Source organism: Pyxicephalus adspersus, chromosome 6 (genome assembly GCF_032062135.1).
Source record: "Pyxicephalus adspersus chromosome 6, UCB_Pads_2.0, whole genome shotgun sequence".
Lineage (NCBI taxonomy): Eukaryota > Metazoa > Chordata > Amphibia > Anura > Pyxicephalidae > Pyxicephalus > Pyxicephalus adspersus.
In genome coordinates this window covers 52,704,233-52,726,653 of record NC_092863.1, presented here as the reverse complement: position 1 = coordinate 52,726,653, position 22,421 = coordinate 52,704,233, and the positions used below count along the sequence as shown (strand labels likewise).

Genomic DNA, 22,421 nt, shown 5'->3' with positions numbered 1-22,421 from the left:
AGCAGAAAATGAAGTATCATTGGACGTTACAGGTACTGATGTGTGTCCTGTAAGCCATACATCATTTTCTTTCCTGCAGAAATGTTGAATCATATTGTAGAATAAACTACAATTTATAGTACAAACCTATTGATCTATAAAATCCCTTTTGTGATTGTTCTTGGCACAATTTTATTTGATAGGGCCAAATGTGCAACTAGCACTCTACCACACTGAATCAAGGGACATCATTTTCAGTATCCAAATGAATAAGTTTGTGCCTGGTTAAAAATTAAATACAATCTAATCTATTCCTTTTCATGTGTGAAAAACATGACAGGGAATGGAAACTTCTAAGGAATACCTGTGTAAATGATGTCATTAACTAGAATCAGGTGCACTTTAACAATGTGAAGCACATCAGATTAACTTTAAAGACAAATTCAGTATTCTAGATGACATGTACTTGCTCTGAACTGATGTGTCCTTTTTAGATGTCAAGTTATACAGTAATAGTCAGATGTGTCTATTGCAAAATGCACACGACTGCTGTTCACTGCTCATTTATATGCCACACACAGTGTACAAACAATTGTAGCAGAAGAAACAGATGGCAAAGAGGGTTACATAGAAACTGAAAACTTTCAGATGAATGATCTTTATAACAGTTGGAAAGTGGAATATAGATGTTGTGTGGGAAGAAACCGATTAAAAATATTAGCAATTCAGTGAAGGATGAACTGGAAATTTCAATGGCTTTATCCCACTCTTGTGTTGCTCAAACGCACGTGATGGCATGTAGAAACCTATGCGTTAACATATTGTGCAGAACGCACGTACAGCACGTTTGTGCACGGGAATGCCATTAACAATAAATCATAGTAGTTTGAGATAGAGATAAGGTTTTACCTATTGACTTTTTACATTATTTTTTTTATCAGCAGTGCTGTTTCCGCTGTTAGGCTGCACGTTTTTGGAGAAAGGAGTACATTTAAAGCAGCTCATAGATTGAATCACTATACCACTATATCTCCATTCTTGTAGAAAAAAAGTCAATTTTTAAAGAGGAAAAATTGCAATCAGGCAGGTCCTTCATTGCACAAGGGAGAGACGATGTCTGTTCTGCAATAGAGAATATAATAACCTTTCCTTTCTGACTACATTTTTTTAAATACACTCATTTGTCCCCATTCGTCATGGATGTCGTCATTTTATTTTTTGCTTCTCTTGGTTTTGATCTTTGGCCATCTTGATTGGCCAAGCCAGAATTACTTAAGACCTTGCAGCTGAAGAAGAAGTATCAGACAGGTAAGTATGCTTTATTTAAGAAGGGAAATTTCAAACAATAAAGACCTGCCTCATTGCAAATTTGAAACCTTAATTTCTCTTTAGGAACATATCATTCCTTGTATTTTTTACATGGTGGATGTGTTCTCTTGGCTATTGATTTTGTATAGAAATACACCAATTAGTCTTGATTTGCTTGTATGTTAGTTTCATGTTTTGCAGTTGGAAGAAATATTGCTCAGTAATAGAGATTCAAATTTCCTTGAACTGCTATAGAAACAAAAAAATATATATATAATTATGTAATACAATCTTTCCACATGGATCTAAACAAAAGTTACTTTTCCTTTTTTTTACCTCATGTATAAATGAGACATTACAGCTTAGGTAGAAATGTTAATAATATTGTCAATTTTTATGAATAGGATTCTCAAAAAAAGCTTCTGCTTTGCTATAGCCTTCATAGCAAGATGCAGAAAGAATCTGCTTACAGTTCTTGTGCATACTAAGTATGGAAATATAATATGAGAACTGTAAGTTACATTGTGGAAGTGAGCTCCAGGAAGTTGTTGCCATGGGATGTAATGAGCAACTCATCTCTTATAAAAGAAGGACCTTGAAGTTATACAAATTGCAAGGGAGGCATGGCTTATATCTAGTTATAGTTAGTGTGTATAACAAAAGCTGCAGTAACCATAACAACAAGATATTTACTGGAATGAATATATATATATATATATATATATATATATATATATATATATATATATGTTTATATAGACAAATCCACCATCAACAAGACAAGACAAAAAGTTGCCAATATTCCCAGGAGTGGATCACAGAGCAAAGTCACCCCAAGGTCAAAGCATGCAATACTTAAAAAGAACTCCATCTCAGAATCTACAGGCCTCAGTTATCATGTTAGATGTAAAGTTTATGACCGCACCATTAGAAAAAGATTTGTTATGGAGAAGGCCTCTTCTTTCTAAAAAGAACTTAGTAACACAGTATCCAAAGTTGCATCTGAACGAACCCACAAGAATTTTGGAACAATGTCACTTGGATAGATGAGTGCAAGGTAGGGATGTTTGGTCATATACACAGCCATTTTTGGCAAAAAAAAAAAAGAATCAGAGCATGTCACCACGAACACCTTTTACCCGCTGTCAAGCATGGTGGTGGTGGGGTGATGATTTGGGGTTGTTTTTCCCTTACAAGACCTTGGAACCTTGCAGTCATTCAGTTGACCAAGAACTCCTCTGTATACCAAACTATTCTAATAGTTAAATAGGAGGCCATGTGTGCACTAGCTAAAACATGGAAAGAATTTGGTCGTGAAATTGGCCAAAGTCTGGACCCTAATTTGATTAAAATGCTGGGGTGGGACCTTAAGAGAGTTGTGCATACATGAATGCCCAAACATATATAAACTGAAGCAATATTGAAAAGAAGAGTGGGCCACCATTCCTTCATAAGAGATGTGAAAGACTGGTATAGTTAATTAGAAACAGACTAGTTTTAGTTATTGTTGCTGAAGGTGGTTCCACAAGTTCTACATGGCATGTACTTGGTTTTTCATAAATGGATTCTCTATTTTGTTCATGAAAAATGAATACTTATATAAACATTTTAAAAAAAGTACTCACATGGTGGAAATCTTTTTGTGTTGTTTTATACCTGAGGTTATGTTTAAATAATATTACAACATAAAACCTTAGAATTAAGTGTACCATCTTTTTTTATAACTGTGTGAGTGTATACACATTGTATACTAGTTCTGGGAATTGAGAACAATTATGGGAAATAAGGTAACTTTCTGGATTTTTGGGTAAGTTGGCATACCTGACTACTCATTGTGATTACAGCTGATTACATCATCCATTACATGGACGGACCTGGATGATCCGGCTCATCTGAGATTAGGTTAATGATTGGAAACATTTGCCAAAAAAATCTAAGAAATCCATTCCAGGTTTGCTGGACCACCTAGGTTCACCCATGAAAGTCTGTCTTCCCCAGTCTTGGAGAGCTTAAATAAATCAGCCCTGTTGTCAATCTCAGCTTAACTGAAAAGTACTCCTTTTGCTTCTGTTACTGGTATTCTACCAACTTCCTATCATCAAGTATTTACTTAGTGACCTGGTGAAAATAGGTAAATTTATTTTGAGTTTTAATTTTTTCCTGCCAGACTGGGGTACTGAGCTTTTTGGATTCTATTATATTTTATGTATTACTAAGTACTTTTAGTATTCTATCTTAAGGAAAACAGAGTGCCCTCATATACAACACCATGTGAGCAAATTATTCATATGACAAAAGGAGGGTTTGGAAAACCAAACAACTTCACTAACACACACAAAGAATCCTGCAGAGATGCCATGAAACCATTTCAAAATGACTTAATGAAGCCATCTAAATTAATAAACTGTCATCACCTGTGTTTTCTTTTCATTTAATGGATGCACAGGGCTTTATTGAAAGGCCATTACTATTTCCAATTATGCCATTGCCTAAAGACTAATTAGCATTAAATAACTTCAAAGCTATGGCTCATCAAATTGATAAATACAAGAGAATACATAATGTCTGTTTTAAAACATTGCTGAAGTTTATTGTTTGGGTTATTGTTTGTAAAATAAGATAACATCTAACAGTTAGAAATGTATCCATATTAAAACAGACCTTCAGTAACACTGCTGCCTTCTGCCACCTGTACAATGAATGGACTGATTAGGTACAATGTTATCTATTTTTACAGACGTTTTGGAGCATTTTTAAAGCTCACAAATGTCTAATTTTAATGCATGTCTGGACAAGCCCTAAATGGACAGATGAAGCAGATATATGGCATGTTGTACCTACCAAAGGTTTTGTTCAATCTGTCTTCTAATTCTTCTGCACAGCTCACACAGCAGGGAGGGAGACCTGAGCTTTCTCCTGAGGTTCACTTTTACTTCCCAATCTTCTACCAACCTTGAGACATGAAAGTAAAAGGAGAAGCAGCACATTGATGACCTTGTCTCTTGTTTATTTTGCCCTGTCCGTCTATCTGCATTACCTTTTCCCTACTTAAGGTGTGCTGTACAGTAGACTGCAAGGGGCAGATATGGACCCAAAATATTGGTGTTAAATGTCAGCCCATATAGAGATTCCTAGAAACTAATATTGAGTCTTTCTGATAACCGGAAGTCCTTCATTGTTTAAACCTTGACAATCAGTGGAAATCACTACTTATTCTGTGGAAAATTGAAAAGAGTATCAAACCAAATCAAACAAATCAATTAAACAAAGTCCACATGCACTTTTAGGCAATCATGGAGAAATCAAAGTGATAGCAGGTCCAGAAGTCAGAGGGATATGATGGCGGGCAAATTGTAATGTAGCTGATAATGAATATTAGACTTTTCTAGATCAGAAGAGTGCAATATTTTGTAAAATATGTCCTTCACTAATTTAAAAACATAATTTTAATATCAACACTGGACATGTCAATGTTTATGATTTTTGATATATATTATATATCTTTCTACAGCCATTGGTTAGCATTTGCATTAAGGACATAATATTTAGTGGCCTCATACTTGCACATAAGCTCTAATGGACCAGTAAGCATAAATGAAACCTTGGTTAATAGCATTTAACAAGGATGTACCGTATTTTTCGGACCATTAGACGCTCCGGACTATAAGACGCACCAGGTTTTCCCACAAGGGAAAACAAGAAAAAAAAAAATTGATTTGATTTCCCCTGAGATCCAGCGTGCGGCACTTGTGCCCGCCCATGAAGGCGGCGCCGATCCACAGGTAAGTAAAAAAATATGCCCCTGTACCTCTGCATTCGGACCATAAGACGCACCCTGATTTTCCCCCCACTTTAGGAGGAAAAAAAGTGCGTCTTATGGTCCGAAAAATACGGTAATCAGTTTACAAATAACATTGTGTGTTTTATAGAGGAAAGCCTACATATCACCACTATGAACAAACTGGCTGAGAATGTATGCCATACTGGCTGCACCTATGCCAAACCCACCTACCTACCAGGTTTGTAGTATGCAGTACTGCCTCTCTACACTGCAAGCCAACACCTTGGTTAGAATTTTCTGTTTGCCTGTGCAAGGAAAAGAGCAAAACACATTTGATGGGAATGACTGCTAACATTTATGGGTCTTTTAATCAGGACTAGCTTTGTGCACTAGTTTATTTTGAGGTCCTTGATTACTGACTCATTGTTCTAAATACAGTAGTAATAGAAGAGCAGAACAATTTAGTCCATGTAATGAGCCGACTACCCAGAGCAATCCCAACAGCGCTATTTTAGTTGTTTTTTTAACTATACAATGCACCTAAATTCTGAGTACAGTAGGAGGTTTACAAGAAAGAAAACTGCTGATTTCTAAAGTGAGTGGGCTTATACTATGTATTGTTAGTGTTTCTAATGCTGTTGATTTAATAGCCTGTTGTAGTGATTTCAGGAAACTATATCTTTTGTAAATACAAGCAGGGAAACCGGTAGCAAGAGGAAATTTCCATTTAACCCTTTGCATCTTTACAATGGCTACATGGTAAAACATTCATGCTTAAAATTTTCAATTCAAGTCACTTCAGCAAGGCAGCAAACGAAAAAGATAAGCGACCATAATATTTAAATTGTAATCACTTTCATGTTCTTTGCCAGGCAGAGGAATATAATCTTTTTTTCCCATTTGCACAATACGGAGCAACAAATGTGTTATCTTTGGGGGAAGTGATTGAAAATTGTTTTAATCAGTTCTTGGGGACAAGCTCCTCTTGCTTTTTCCCTGATTATTTTGGAAGCCAGGTCTTGATTCAAGAGGATCCTTTGAATTCTAAGTAAGATTTTACATCAATGGATAGCTGGTGACATTAAGAATTAATGAAGCACATTATGTTCCCTTAAACATGTAATTGAAAACCAGTGACCAGAACGTACAGGCAGTGATACACTTGGAATAAAACAACAATAACAGAGAAACAGGTTAGTTACTATAAAGGTATTCATTTATGACCTGTACCAGTGAATAATGGTAGCACATAGAAGTTTTAGCACGCTTGTAGTCCCCGTAAGACATTTATTGCAGTTGCTATGTAGATTATGAAGATGCTAAAGCTTGTTTTTAACTAAAGGAGCTCTATCGATATTGGGCTATAGCAGTTTTGCTGCAGTGCAAAGCAAGGTTGTTTCTAACTATTGTTTATAATATATAGAATTCTCTATGAAGAAATATGACACCTTTGTCTCATGATATTATATCTTTGTAAATCATCCCAAATGTTGCACAAATCCGTACCAAATTTTATCTATATGTATATATATATACAGAGGTAGCTTGGCTTTATCTGAGATATAAATTTGAAAGATTTGGAAGAAATGGTAGAGACAGAGAATATAAAATGTGGGTATGGCAAACATTGTCTTTAGAAGACAGTGCTGCATTTGTTTTAGTTATTACTGTTTTTATTTATTGTAGCAATTTTGAAATTGGTTAAATTGGTTTATTTTTTAAAGCAAAACTCAACTCACTCTGCTTACTTGTCTGTTCTGGCACATAAGGATCCAATTTATAGGTAAATTACTATCAAATGTGTCAAGAAAATGAATTTGTACCATTTCAAAATGTTCTCTTTTTTTCGTGTGGCCCTTCTTCTTATGTTTTCAGTGCCAATGCTGCAGAAATTAGAAGTTTTCTGATTAGGAAAGGGATGGAGGTAGTGCTGTCACAATGTATAGGCAACCATTTATGCACCTAATTAAAAAGTTCATGGGTACTGTATCAGCACTGTACTTAAATAATATTAGAAGGCAGATAAAGGCAAAATGGGTAATATAGCAGGAAAACAGCAAAATATGACTATACAATTATATTTTACTAATTTCTAATGTGTTGAATGCAATAAAATGTACACTCCAGCCAAAAACTGAGAATTAACCCTTGAGATACCTAGCAAAAGTGAAGCTTACAACTCAGTGCTTTAATTTTTTTAACCAGGTATTGCTGTAGTACATCGGCCTGCCCCTGTTATCGTGTCTGCTGGTGAATACAAATAGTTTATTACATACATAAATAAATACATAGGCTTCTGGCTGCTTCTTAAAGGCATCACCAACATCCATGTGTCTCACCATTGCACTTGGGGAATTCTCAAAGGATTTTTGGCTGTTCCAGAAGGCAAGGGGGAGGTACAGTGACATCACTGGTGCCTTTAGTAATCATTTAAAAACTGGGGTGCTGGGGTAATCATTTTTGTTCGAATGGTTTTTTTTTTTACCTTTAAAGGCATGGGAATGGAGGGCAGATAACCAGACATATAATTTACATGGAAGATCTTCTTTAAAGAAAAACAAAAGTAAAGGGTCTCATGTATAAAATAAAGCAGAAAATGTTATATGCAAATATAATAAATACATAACATAGCAGAGAGAACTTTGTATTGGAGTAAAGGCTACAACAGGGTTTTCTGCCAGCTGCTAATTTCGTTTTGAAGCACTTTGCTAGCTTTAGGGCAATACAACTGCTTTATAAAATACAATATTAGTGAAGATTCTGATTTTAGCATAGATCAGGCGCATACATTTATAGTTCAACAACTGCTTGCACTTTTTGCCTGGAATTAGTGTAGCACCCTGTAGACTAAATCTCTGTGCTAATGCACATCTTTCTGAGCAAATAAATGCTGCAAATGGCTGACACTACCCGAATCATAAATGTACTGATACTCAAATGTAATTTCTCTTGCAGGTCTGTTCAAAGGCAACCAAGTGGCATTGCGGGTTCCCAAAAAACCCTTTTAAAAAGAACAATTTTAAAATTGAAAGAAGAAAGCTTCTTGGACTGCCCTTTCTTAAAAGCACTTAGAATGAGTACATTTTGCTGGTCAAAGTGCATTTCTCCCTTGCTGAAATCCTTTGCTTCCCTTTGCTATTCATTCTGTGCAGGTCCAGGCAGTCTCACAATAGTTTGAGAGTATTTATATACTGTAGAAATTTAAAGTTGAATAGTGTTGCTGTTCAGATTCTGGTTAAAGTCAAACATCAAGAATATTGATCATTTATTTTGGTTCTACATGAACCAGATAATAATATCCATATTCAATCAAAATTCTACTGCTATGATATGAGTTGGATATGGGTAATTTAGCTGGCCCAGAACTTCTGATTTCAACTGCCGTGGGAAGTTGGGAGCTTAGTGTTCTGGTACTTGCAGGTTGTTTAGAACTTACTGCAGAAAAGATCTTTGTCAGACAAGGACTGTAGTGTTAAAGTGCAGAGCTGTGTTGTGAAGCAGTCATCATCACCAATAGCATCATCATCTTCATCATTGCTTTCTGCTGTCACTGAGGAACCATAAATTATGTACAGCACAGTTGTCATATATTTCTCTGCTTTATCAGCATTGCTTTCTTCTGGGGCTTTTTTTTTTATTGTGTCACTTGTTGTGACATTCATTTTGAGTTGCATACAAATTCTACTTCCTTCTGCTATACATACTTCTACTATTTTTTTAATTTGCACAATGTTCTTCGGAAATTTGGTGGCCTTCTAATGGAATCTGGAGTGCTTTGGGCTTTTCCAGTTACTCCCTGGAGAACAAATCACTGGGATTTTTCCCAATTGACCTCAAGAGGCAAAAAGGCAATACTTAGTGCAGTCAGCAGCAACTGACAACTTATGTCCTAAGTAATGATTGAAAATGATTGAAGATTAAATCAGCATGGTTCCTGCTCACGTGATCACTATGTCATAATATAAAACATGTAAGTTGGAGTGATCATCCAATACAAAAGAAGCCTCCCGTTTGCAAGTGAACACTACCACTTCTAGCCCATCTTAAGGGCTATAGAGTTAATGCTGTAATTTTTAGATAATGATTTAAAAAAAAAAACTTTATAAAACAATCCATTAATTAAATAAACACCGTATATGTTCTGTCAAATCCTGATGACTACTTCTGGACATCAACATAATCATTTATCTGCAAATGTATTTTTTGTATATGTAAGCAGTGAAAGTTTAGCAGAGTTCAGACTGAAGAGGAGGCAAATAGAACCAGTACGTGTGCTGTGGTGTTCTGCATAAGCTAACAGCATGTTAATTGCAAACGGGCAGAATATGTCCAGCAATATCCTGGGAAAAGGGCTAAAAACCTACAACAAAATAAATTATGTTTTTAACCTTGCTAGACAGAGCTGTCTAGCACATGGCAGAGCCTTGCAAAGATTATTCTGGGTATCTAGATGTTTGCCTGAAATTCAGATTTAAGTTTGTGAATGGGCAAATTTAAATAAAATATCAAGGATCGGGTTTATTTAAGCAACCTCATTGCTAAACGTTTCATGCCTTTCTGTAAAGTGTTAGAATCCTGGGTTTTAGAAAGCATATTGGCTGCATTGAGTTTGTATGTTCTCCACTTTTTTTGTATATGATTTATACAGAAATATGCTGAAGGTTAAAAAGATTAATAAGCTTGGGTTTGTGTTTCCATGACTGCTATACAGTAATTATATCCATAATCTGTGTTGTGACTGGTGTGAATAGCCTTTGCAAAGCGCTGCAGAATAAAAGAAAAAATGGTGTTTTATCTTCTAAAGCTACAACTAAAGAAAAATAGCATACTGTAAGCAAGATGTATAAAAGGTTGACTGTTGCCACTATCATATTGGGAAGTAATAGCTTGTCCATGTACATAGTAAATACATAGTTTGATTGTTCGCTCTTAGCTTCTTTACAAACTGACCTTGCAAGAATAAATGGGATTCAAACATTTACTAATATTTCTGGTTTTGTGTCTTCTGCTCAAGTGTTCTAAGGCATGCACATGTCAGCATTTCATCTGAGTTACAATGTTGTACATTTTTGTAACTAGCTTGTTTATCAATGAAAGCTCATGTTGGAACCAAAACAGCAGTTCTAGAAACCCTGTACACTGTGCTATTAGAGCCGTCTGCCTAGGTTCTGGTATATATATATGATATACATGTATCGTGAATTATAGCAGTGTGCACTTTTATCTGTACATGTAATGTTAATAACAGGAAGATCAATCTAAAGAAAGAGAGAATCACAATTTTATATTAGACATGCATGACTTGGCTGGCAAACATTTAGACACTAGAGCATACTTTACACAGCAAGCCACACTTATAAATTTTGTGTTTTATGTATTCGTTATCCAGTTCACACTTGTCCATGTACATAATAAATACTCTAAAGGCATCATATGATTGTCTGCTTCTAATCAATATGAAGAATACCCATTATCCTTATGTAAACACTGCAAAGTAGTGTGCATACTTGTGTGCACATTGTGACAAAACTCCATCATAAAATACACAGTGCCACTTTAATTGGCAGTAACACAGTTGATAGAAAATATATGTTGTAACTTACCTTTTTTCTGCTTCCTGCAATCACCAAAGACCATCACATTTATAAGGCAAGGTTGGATATGGTTGGTGGTGGTAAAAAGAATTTTAGAGGATTTGGGATTTTAATTTATATCTGGCTCAGTATTACACAGAAGATTATTGGTATATTCTTACATGAAAACATTTACAAACAAACAGGATTGGGTTGATACGTACATCACAGAGATGATTGAATTTGGTCTTGAAGTACAATTGGTGGTTTACTTTATTTGACCCTGTCAGTTCCTTTACAAACCCCCCCAATAAATTCCCTGCAGTAAAGCATAAGTTAAGTGTAGAGTAAAGTAGAGCTATTGGGCCTGATTTAGTAAAGCTCTCCAAGGCTGGAGAGCATACACTTTCATCAGTGAAGCTGGGTGATCCAGCAAACCTGCAATGGATCAGGTCCAGGATTAAAAACATTTGCTAACAAATAGCAAATGACTTTTAGGAAATCCATTCCAGATTTCCATTCCATGGTAGATCACCCAACTTCACTGATGAAAGTGTGTTCTCTCTTGCCTTGGAGAGCTTTAAACAGCCCTGTTACCTCTACCGTTAGTAGAACAGTGCTCCAACCTCCATCAGACTCCTCAGCATTTGATGCATTTGGGAGTGTCAGATATCTCTGTCCCCTGCCTACTATGAATTCATCCTCCTACCCCTAACATACAATCACATGAGTATTCAACCCCACCAGGAGTGGAAGATGCCTGTACCCCCCGCCACATACTGTAGTTTCTTTCTCTAAATCCTAGTTTCCTGCAGGTCCCAAAATCCCTACTGCAGTGTGTTTTAAGTATAAGAAAGCAATGGCAAAAAAGGTATTATTAAATATTCATTGTTGACAATCCCCCCATAAAATCAATCCCAAAATGCACAACCTCAAGAAATTGCAATAAATATATAGACTAGACTGAGGCATTATCATCTTCTATTTAATTTCATTATTAGGTGATGATATCCCATGAACACATACATAATTTAATTTAGTTTTTTATACACATTTTTGGATAAACCACACAAAGTAAATTCAGAATATCTGCCCCTGCATGATTGTTCTGGGTCTGTTTATCACTACAGACAGGCAGCTTTTATTTTTACATAAAGAGGTCAAATAGCTGTCAGCCCACATATTTATGAGAACAGTGGTTTCCTTTAAGTAGACTTCAAACTGCTTTGGTATGTTATTCTTTTGTATTCTATATTAGTAGATTTTATCATCAACTCTGAGCTCTTTGGTCCTTTAGTCATACAAACTGCCATTCTGTTATATTATACATGGTGATTCACCCAAGACATTTGCCAGCAATATGAATGCTTCCTTATCACTTGGAAATCATAATAACAGGGCCACTGAAAGCTCAGTGCAGCCTTTTATCATACCAGTATATCTAATATATGGGATTGTGATTCTGTGCTGTTTATGTTCAAAGCATTCAGTTTCAATGAGTGCCTTAGTCAACAGATTGATTTTTTTCAAATCAGTATCGGAATTTTCTGGAGTGAAGAAAAGCGTTTGTTGCCAGTCCTCGAAGGTGTTGTATGTTTAGAGATGAAACTCAGACGCGTGGGTGAGTAGTTAATAGAAGACAATCTGTTTTCAGCAGGGTCTATAGAACGATGAATTTGGCTATGAGGGATGTAAACATGTTGATGCCAGTTCTTTGCTTCATTTTAATGATTTTGTTTTAGTTTTAGTAATGTTGGCAGTCAGAGGCAAATTACATTAATGAGGTTCAGACACCGGGGTAAGATAATGCATATGTGCAAATCAAATTCTTACTGTTCTTTTTTTTTTTGTTTATAACTGTCTTTTTTTTTAAATGTAAAATGTTTTCTGTATTCCTATAAATAATATTATCAATATAGTTTGTTTTTATATACATACATGGGGGAAGCCATGTTTACTTACTGCATGTATATGATTTGCTATTGGTGGTTATTATACGACCGCCTATGAATTATGGAGTCTATGGAGGTGGAAATTTGCACATCCTGACCCACTTCCTCCTAATCCTCTGTGCTGCTTCTTAATCTGTAACAGAATAGCCAGCACTTCTGGTTAAAGTATGTGACGCCCTCCAATGATGGGCATTCTCCAAGCCTGCATATTTAACATCAACATTAAACCTTGACAAGGGGTAAGAAAATGGGTCTTTTTAAGTATTTAGAAAATAAAGTAATAAAAAGGCAGTATTTCTTCTGGTATTAACACAAATTATCATGATAATGATAATATTACTTTTTGTAATAAAAGGAGAAGAAATTGATTTTTATTGGGTTTTTTGGGTACCTAAAAAGTCCCATTTTCCTACATCTTGTTTTGTATCTGTAGTCTTTAAGTGTTTAAGGGTTGAGTCTTGGGTATCTAGATTATTCTAGAACTTGGGAATTGATGGTCAGATGCATGTTGTTGCATAGGAGGTACCTGTGTGGGCCCAGGTGACAGCCAATCACTACTCTTCTGCAGTTTTCTGGCCTATGTATAATTATGGTGTTTTTTTCAAACAATTCCCATTCAAATCTTTGAAGTTGGCAGATGTAGCAAACCACCCTTGAACATTGCATTAAGCATTCAGAAAACTGTGTAGGAATGCTGTAGCATGTCAAATAGAGAATAAATGGGCGTATTCAGTCCAATGATAATGGGTTTTTACAGGTGTTAAGACAATTAAAAAAACCTCAGGTGTGAAAAAACTGTAACAAGGTGAGTGCCACATATAATTGTTGGGGATGTGATTTTTGGATTTATTTTGCAGGGAACACTAACATTTGTTATGTACCAATTATAAATCCTATAAATCCTAGGAAAGGTAACTTACCGGTAGGTAATGGTGGGCTAGGGAAAGTAGGGTTATGTAGGGTGAATAGTGTCAACTTTTACTATCCAAATATTTGTGAGAGAACATGGATTTAAAAAGAACAAAATGTCTCCTATTTACCAACAATTACTTTGTGATGATACCCTTTTGGAAAGTTGTAATTTACTCTGTTAAATGTTAAGCCTTAGAACTCTTTTAGTAAATCACCCCCCATTGTCTCTGTAGCAGTTTGTTTCACAAGAAGAATCCATGTTAGCACAGGGAACTGTTCTGTTCTATTCCTGAAAAGTAGGCAGAGAATAAAACAAACACATTCTTAGCCACCATTACCATCCTTGTAATTTCTGCGCGTAATGTGTCATAAACGTCTCTTGACATTTTTAAGCACATTAATCATAGCCATTGAGAGACACAGTGGCTGAAATTTTAAATCAAGTAGGTGATGTCTTGGGATCTTTGTCAAAATTAATATCAGACATGTATAATTAAGTGAGGAATGTGATGATATAAATCATTGGTGGGCCTGACAGAAATGGATAAAACATGGTTACATTTTAAAATTTCCTTCTTAATAAATGTTTGTAATAAAATAGCTAGGTGTCACTGTCACTGATGAAACTGAAAAAAGAAAATACAAATAAATCACACGTAGCAGAATTAGTGGTCATTAATATAACCGAAGAAAGCACTTGATGAAATGATTTATTTTTGCAGATTTTCTGCCATTGTCTCAAAGTACATAAAAATTCTGTCTCCAGAAAAACTGCACTGCACAGAGTCAGAAAGTAAGGGAAAATCTTCACAAATAGTACAGACAGAAGAAAATAAGCTGGTGGGGCTTCTAGCCTTTCCCCACATTGGTAAAACCCTAAAATACCATAAAAGGGCTTCTATCACTCTATTCAAAACTAAAAAAAGACCTACGTACTAGAGTAATCCCAAAATAGTTTTTCTTTTTTGAGGTAGCAATATCGTGTCTGCTCATATAGTTATAATAAAGATTTTTTGTTTAGAATTGGAGTAGATGAGGATCTGTAAGAATTAGTAATAACTTCCAACTATTTTTTCTCAAGCGTTCTAAGAGAAAAAATTTGTAAACTATTTGAATACCTATGTGAATATCCATGTTTAGTGTGGTGTGTGGCTCATTTCCCTACTAAGTCATTGTACTACTAATACAAGGTGCTGAAAGCAGAAAATAGGCAGTTTAAACCATCAGCTTAAAGTTCTAAAAAGAAAAACTCTATGAGAATTACCTTTTCAATACCATCCATTGTTTTGTTCAATCTAGTCAAGTCTATGGAGTGATGGCGATCTCCTATGGTACTGCTCACTAAATACATCTCCAACAGAACTTTACTAGCATCTTTCATTAGTCTATTCATATTGACTGAACATCACACCCATTCATTTAATGCATACAATAGCACAGCATGATGCCAGATGAGAGCTGAAGTGATCCTTTGAGATCCCATTTTAAATGTAATATACTTATGTACACTTAACCCACTGGATAGTTGTAGTTACTAGGTAAATATAATGCATAGAAAGGTTAAAATACTTTACATACGGTGGAATAAGTTGAGTTTTTGGGCGCTAATTAAAACTTTACCTTACATATTAATGTTGGGGCATTATCAGTGGAATAATAAACAAATCTTGGGCCCTGGGTGGTTTTTAAACTATGGGCGCTTTATCCCCACTTCAGTCAGCTCCCAATGATTTAGAAACTGGAAATCCTGACGTCTGATCATTAAAAGTATAACTTCTTCAAGGTTGAAGGGCTTACCATTCTATGTTTACAGGAAATAGCAGTTTGTCTTATGATCCCAAAAAAGACCATATTGGATAATAATAATGGAATGGCATGTCATGGGCCCTTCTAACATCTGGAGAAATTGAGCCGTTGTTATGGTCCTATTACTGAGCATGTGTAGCTGCACAACAGGGTTAAGGTATAGAATCTTCACATCCATAGAGATTATTATTATTATTATTATTATTAATAATAATAATAATAAACAGGATTTATATAGTGCCAACATATTACACAGCACTGTACATTTAATAGGGGCTGCAAATGACAGACAGATACAGACAGTGATATAGGAGGAAAGAGCCCTGCCCTGAAGAGCTTACACTCTAGTAGGTGGGGGAATTTATACACAAAAGGATGAGAGATATGTAGATATGTGGTGGGAAGTAGTGATGGTTTAAAAAGACAGAAGAAGATGGTTAGACAAGTTTGAAAAAATGGGTTTTGAGTGCTCTTTTAGATGAGCATAAAGTAGGAGCAAGCCGAATAGGACGAGGAAACCATTTCACAGAGTTGGGACAGCTCTAGAAAAGTCTTGTATCCATGTGTGTGATGAGGTTATGAGTGAGAAAGTCATTAGTAGGTCATTGGAGGAGCGGAGAGAGCGGCAGGGGGAGTATTTTTTAACCATGTCAGAGATGTAAGTGGGACAATAACACAGATAGATTTGAGTGTCATCAGCATACAGATGGTACTGTAAGCCAAAGGAGGATATGAGACTACCGAGAGAGGAGGTGTACAGAGAAAAGAGACCCGGTCCAAGAACTGACCCTTGGGGAACACCAACAGGGAGGAGAGTGGGCGAGGAGGAATTACCATTGAAAGAAACTTGAAAGGAGCAGCCAAACAGAAAGAAAGCAAAGAGAGAGCAGTGTCACTGATACCAATGGAGCGCATGATTTGTATTAGAAGGTGGTGATCAACAGTGTCAAAAGCAGAGGAAAGATCAAGGAGAAGGAGCAGGGAAAAGTTGCTTTGAGCCTTAGCTCTGATGAGGTCATTGGGCACTTTAGTAAGGGCTGTTTCAGTGGAGTGGGCAGCTCTAAAACCAGACTGGAGGGGGTCGAGGAGAGAGTTGGTGCTCAGGTAATCGATGAGTCTTTTGTAGACAAGGCGTTCAAGAAGTTTGGAGACATATGGGAGAAGGGAGATAGGGCGGTAGTTAGAGGGTAGGGAGGGGTCCAGTGAGGTTTTTTTAGGATAGGGAGAATTATGGCATGTTTGAAAGCGGAGGGGTATTTACCAGTAGAAAGGGAGAGGTTGAATAGTTCGGTTAGCGCAGGGGCCAGGGTGGAGGAATGGGCACAGAGTAGATCAGAGGGAATTGGGTCAAGCAAACAGGTAGTAGATGGAGATGATGAGAGAAGAGACTTTGTTTACAGTAACAGGGCTGAGGGAGGCCAGTGATGATTTACAGGTGGTAGGGGTGGGTATGGTTGGAGTGGCTCAGTGGGCAGAGACATCATGTCTGATTTTGTCTATTTTATCTATAAAGTAGGTGGCAACGTTGTTGGTGGCAAAGGTTGTTGTGGGGGGAGCAGGTGTGGGGTTAAGGAGGGAGTCAACTGTTGAGAAAAGGTTGTGTGGGTTGGAAGCTTAAGAGGAAATCACAGCGGAGAAATAATTTTGCTTGGTGACTGAGAGCTCTGTGTTAAATCTTTGTAGCTTGGCTTTGTAGTCCATCAAGTCAGCGCTGATGCCAAATTTTCTCCACTGAACGGCTGCACGAACAGCCTTTTGTAGCTATTTGGTGTGATTGTTGTGCCAGAATCAGGGGTTGGCAGGTCGAGGGTACCGGAAGGTGGCAGGGGCAACTTTATCCAAAGCCAAGGAAAGGAAGTGGTTTACCAGGGTGGCAGCTTCATCTGGGGAGGTAATTTTGGAGAGGGGGGTTAGGGACGCAAGGCAGTTTGAGAAAAGGTGGTGGTCGAGGTTACGGATATCTCTCTGCCATTGACCAGGTCTGGGGTGTGTTAAAGGGCGGCAGGAGTTCGATAGGTTGAAGGTGATAGGGTTGTGATCAGAAAGGGGAAATGGTGAATTGTCAAGGAGGGTGAGGTTGCAGAGTTTTGAAAATACCAGGTCTAAAGTGTGTCCGGCTATGTGTTGGGCTATTGATGTTCTGTGTGAGTTCAAATGAGGAGGTAATGGAGAGAAGTTTGGCTGAGGAGGGAAGGTTGTGCTCATCCACTGCAACAATAAAGTCTCCACTTTCCCCAGTTATGAATTGATGGATGAACAAGGCAAAGTTATCCAAAAATTGTGATACTGGGCCAGGGTACCGGTAGACATCAGCAACAATGAGGGGTAAAGGGCTAAAGAGACAGACAGAGTGGACTTCAAAAGAGGTGAAAATGAGAGAGGGTGGGGTAGGAAGGACTCTGTATGTACTGTTAGGTGAGAGAATGTGACCCACAACACCCCCTACTTTCCTGTCAGGGCTAGGGGTATGTGTAAAGTGCAGGCCTCCTGCAGTAGCAGGAGAGAGCAGTAGCAGAGGCAGAGGAGGAAAGCCAAGTTTCAGTGAGAGCCAGAAAGTTCAGAGATTTAGAAAGGAGAACGTGACTGATGTGATAGAGATGTGACTGATTATTAAGAAAAAAGTCATTTTTGCCCCTCTATGGTCATTTTCAATGATTTGTGGTTAAAACTAAGATAAATAAACCAAAAGCAATCACTTTCCATAACCCCAATGCCCTTATATATCAATAGCTGATATTAAAAAGCATGCTGAAAATTACCCTCCTTTATAAAAATAAATCATCAATTCTATTGTCAGCCAGCGTGCACAAAAACCTTTACCAGTGTAATTTTTATATGCATCTTTCTTGGTATATGCACCCATTCTTTAATTTTTAAATTGTTCTTTCTTTTAACTTTATCACATTCTTGGCCCTGGTCCCTGTTACTGACCTTTAATTACATTTTTCTTTTAGTGTCTGATTAGTCAGTTTAGGAAATCCTTATTGGGTACAGTTACAGAAACTCATTCATGTGTCATCAGATCTCAAGGTAACCTTCCTATCTACTGGAATCTTAACGTCAGCTAACTAATAATTTTATTTTGCGAAGTCCAGATTATGTAAAGACCTGTCATAATAGAAAAAGCATGATGCTCAATTCAGACCAGATGAATAATAATTATATGCAAAAGACTGAGGCATAGTTAGCTTCCTTTGTAATCAATAGATAGTTTTTCAACCCATCTGCTGCTGTTTATGTAAGCTAGGTAGACTAAGTACAATATTTCTAATGTAATAGCATTTATTGGAGCAAAAATTTACCTGCCTGAAATATATAAATGAGGTACCAGGGTAGATCAAGTGGGAAAATTAAATGGATCTATGAATCCACTTAAGGTTAAACCAGTGTTTCTACAGATGTTGTTAGGGGTTCCTTGAGCAATGAGCAATTTGTGCCTCTCAGATCAGTTTCCCAGACACCAATTATGTTTTTGGCAGTATGGGTGACTTTTTTCCTATTGGCAAGCACTGTAAGAGGCATTCTTCCCATTGACCACTTCACTAAAATACTGAATTATGAATACAGAATTTTATAGCAAGGCAGAGTTCTACCCAGCCCTGGCTTTTTTGGGTAGTTACTGAAAAGTTGGGTCACAATAGATGGGCCACTACCCACCTACAGCTTTTTCCTACGCATCTTCAAACAATGTCTGTGAAGAATACTGCCGGGGTTGATTTGCATTTGGCTTATGTCAAACAGTGTTTGTGTTCCTATAGGCTTGTATAGGAATCCCCCCCCTCTCATTTGCACCATGTGAGGAAAAGCCTATCATCAAAGACCCAGGGATTACTGTATGCTTGCATGAAATTAGTGATGGTACACTTTTTTTTTAGCAGGAACAACTTTGGTTCGAAATAAAGCTGCCAAAATACACAAATAATATGTGCATACATGTAGAATGGTCATTGTGGAAGTTAGTGAATGTCAGGCTGGACCACCAAATCTTTTTATTTCCTCTACTGCCTTTTTTTTCAACTTGGAACCAGCTGATGATTAAAATAATAATGTAACAGATTCTGCTAGCAACAAATGACCCCGCTAAGCTTCTAAGATGACTTTGTAAAATGGGTTTTCCCTCAGCCCCCAAGATCGCTTTGTACAACGCATGCAATCTTTTGTAATAAAAGAATACAAGTGCCATTCAGAATATTGTATCTATTTTTGCTTTTACTCTGTTCTTACCAGAGGTCCATACAGAACGGCTTTTTATTTTGGGAGAAAGAATAGAATATATGGAGGGTCTATTGTACTAGAACTGACTTGTATAAAAATAATTGAATCATTATTTATATCATCAAATGCCAAATATGATTCCAAAAAATGGCTTTTATGTACATTTCATGTTTTTCTCTAGGGCAGCTTAACTCTTTATGCGAATTAATGCCATGGTGTCCGTTGTATTCTGGTTGGACATGCTTTATTTCCCAGTTCAAGAAAACAATTTTTGCCCAGCAGAGTATCTTTCAAAAGCTTACAGTTATTGTTCCAGTTAAAAGGTTACAGTTATTGTCTTTAGAAAACAATTAGTTCTGCCCACTTATTCAGGCAGGCAGAACTTGAACGTTTTTCTATACAAGGCTGTGATGCAATTACAATATCTCCTGCATGGTCATGGGAGGCTTTCTGTTCAGAGGACTAAGATTATTATTTATTGAGCAGCTCACACACAGTGGAGCAGCAATTCATCTTTTTCTTTTCCTTGACAGTTTGGGGCCGAGAAAGACAGTTATGGCAAGGTAGTGTGCAGATAAAACTGATTAGTCACATTGTGGTAAATAACAGTGATTGCTATATAGGAGGTGCTTGGCTCCAATCCACACCATTGTGACTATCCATATGTGGATGGCAGTATGCAAAATACCATGAGATATATTGACCATATTGGGAAAGTTTGGCCTCAAATCGAATAACTGATAGAAAAAATATTGTTTTTTTAATTTGTTTAAATCTGACATGTATCCTCCCACATTCCAAAACAGGCTAGATTAAATGGCTTCTCACAAATTGACCTTGGATTGTTTAATGACATGGTAGGGACATTAGATTGGGGCCTTTTTGAGGGACAGTTAGTGATATTAAAATGTACTTGATAAAGTGCTGCGTAATATGTTGACGTTATATAAATACTGTGTAATAATAAAAATGTATTACATTATCAAAATATTGTCTTTTTACATGGTTATCAAAATACTCTCTTTTTACATGGTTCTATGCTGTGGTATGTGACTAACTTAATGTTTTTCTTCGCAGGTCTCTGAAAGATGTGACTCAGTCTTTGTCAATGGCAAAGAAATGAAAAGTAAAGTGGATACCATTGTAAACTTTACATACCAGCACATCACCACCCAGTTGGAGGTTACTGTGTGGGCCCCACGCCTTCCATTGCAAATAGAAATATCAGATACTGAGCTGAGCCAGATTAAGGGCTGGCGGATTCCAGTCTCTGTTAACAAAAGGTAAGAGTTACATCCAGTAGAAGTAATCCTATCACATAATTAGATTATGTGAGTAAGGCCACCTGTTTCTGGTGAGTTTAGTTTTTTTGGCAAGTTATGCCACACATTGAATTCTTTATCTCCTATGTGGACTGGAAGACTGGTACACATGAGTTCCCAATTATAAATTCATAGGATAAACAGATTATCTAGAAACCCTGATGTGAAAGAATGGGTTTATGCTTAACAATATGGAACAAAACCTGAGAGGTATATATCATTGTGCATACAACAAAACAGATCTCAAATATAAAAGCTGTACCAGCACTAATACATACACACATATAATTGGATTGTATTATTTTTATTGTTCATTGTCTTGTATTGTCCCTATATATGTAAGCAATCCATCAATTTAATGGAGGGTTTCATGGTTAGAACAATGAAGAACACATTGGAGAAAAGCACTGAATATGTACTGATATCTTGTTTTTTACATTTTCCTTACACATGATTGGACTTTCTTTGCATGTGAATTTTTACTAAGCTCTGGGGATAATAAACTCAATTAGGTCCAATTAGGTTAAAAAAGGATCATTTGTTTCAAATACAAAAAATTGTTTATATATATTTTTTTTACATGTTAGGTTGATGTCACTGAAGTAAAATCTTCTCTTACCTGCACCTGAAAAATACAGTATAACAACAATGTTGTTGCATTGTATTCCTTTGCAACAGTTCTTATGAGCTGCTGAGGCAAGAAATGCATAGTGCAGGCTATAAGCCATAGGAACTTTGCTGCAGATATTAAGATTTTTCTACGACCAAAGAAGAGAGCTGGTTAGGTAGTCACAACTGTAGCTGTTTTGTTTTAAACAATGCTCAATGTGATCTACAGGTGTGCAGATTGGATTGACACACCTGGGTACAATGCTAGATCTAAGCTTCAATGCTACCTGCATCCACCATGTTCACCCCGTTACTGGTTAACAAGGTGTTTGAAACATTGAATATGTAGGTAGAAACAAGACTACAAATGTTACTTTTGTAAAATCTAACATCAGTGCATGGACTATTTTGTACAACTGTCTGTTGTCTTTAACTCACCTTTCTGTTATCTGTCACCCCACTGAGCCTTTTATGGATAGAGAATATAGCCAGGTTTGGTTTTAAAGTTGCAATTTGTTACAAACACTGTGTATAATTTTGAAGTTATAGATTACAGGTAGTCCCTTGGTTAAGGATATTCGACATACAGACGACTCATAGATACAAACGGGGCTTCCCTGCTTGTTCCTGTGCAGGACAGAAGCTTGAGGGGGAAGGGGGGGGGGTTTGCAAGATTTTCAAAATAATAATTTTGCTGCTCTGCAAGCTCTTGTAACTCTTTAATGAGCAAGACAAACTCTGCCGCCATTTCATTTTGCATGCTCCTCTTTTCTGCTCATTTATAAGAGCGCTCAAAACCCATTTTTTTCAAACTTGCCTACCCGTCTTCTTCTGTCTTTTGAAACCACCGCTTCCCACCATTACATATCTCTCATCCTATTGTTTGTGAAATTCCCCCACCTACTAGATTGTAAGCTCTTAGGGGCAGGGTTCTCTCCTCCTGTATCACTGTCTGTATTAGTCT

At 36.8% G+C, this 22,421-nt stretch overlaps 1 protein-coding gene across 1 annotated transcript in view; it reads left to right on the top strand.

The window, feature by feature from the left end:
- TMEM132B (transmembrane protein 132B) overlaps nt 1–22,421 on the top strand; it is a 282,852-nt gene that overhangs the window by 244,192 nt on the left and 16,239 nt on the right. The window contains exon 6 of the mRNA XM_072415758.1: nt 20,604–20,809. Within this exon, the coding sequence (XP_072271859.1) occupies nt 20,604–20,809 (206 nt within the window). The remainder of the gene's footprint in view (nt 1–20,603; nt 20,810–22,421) is intronic.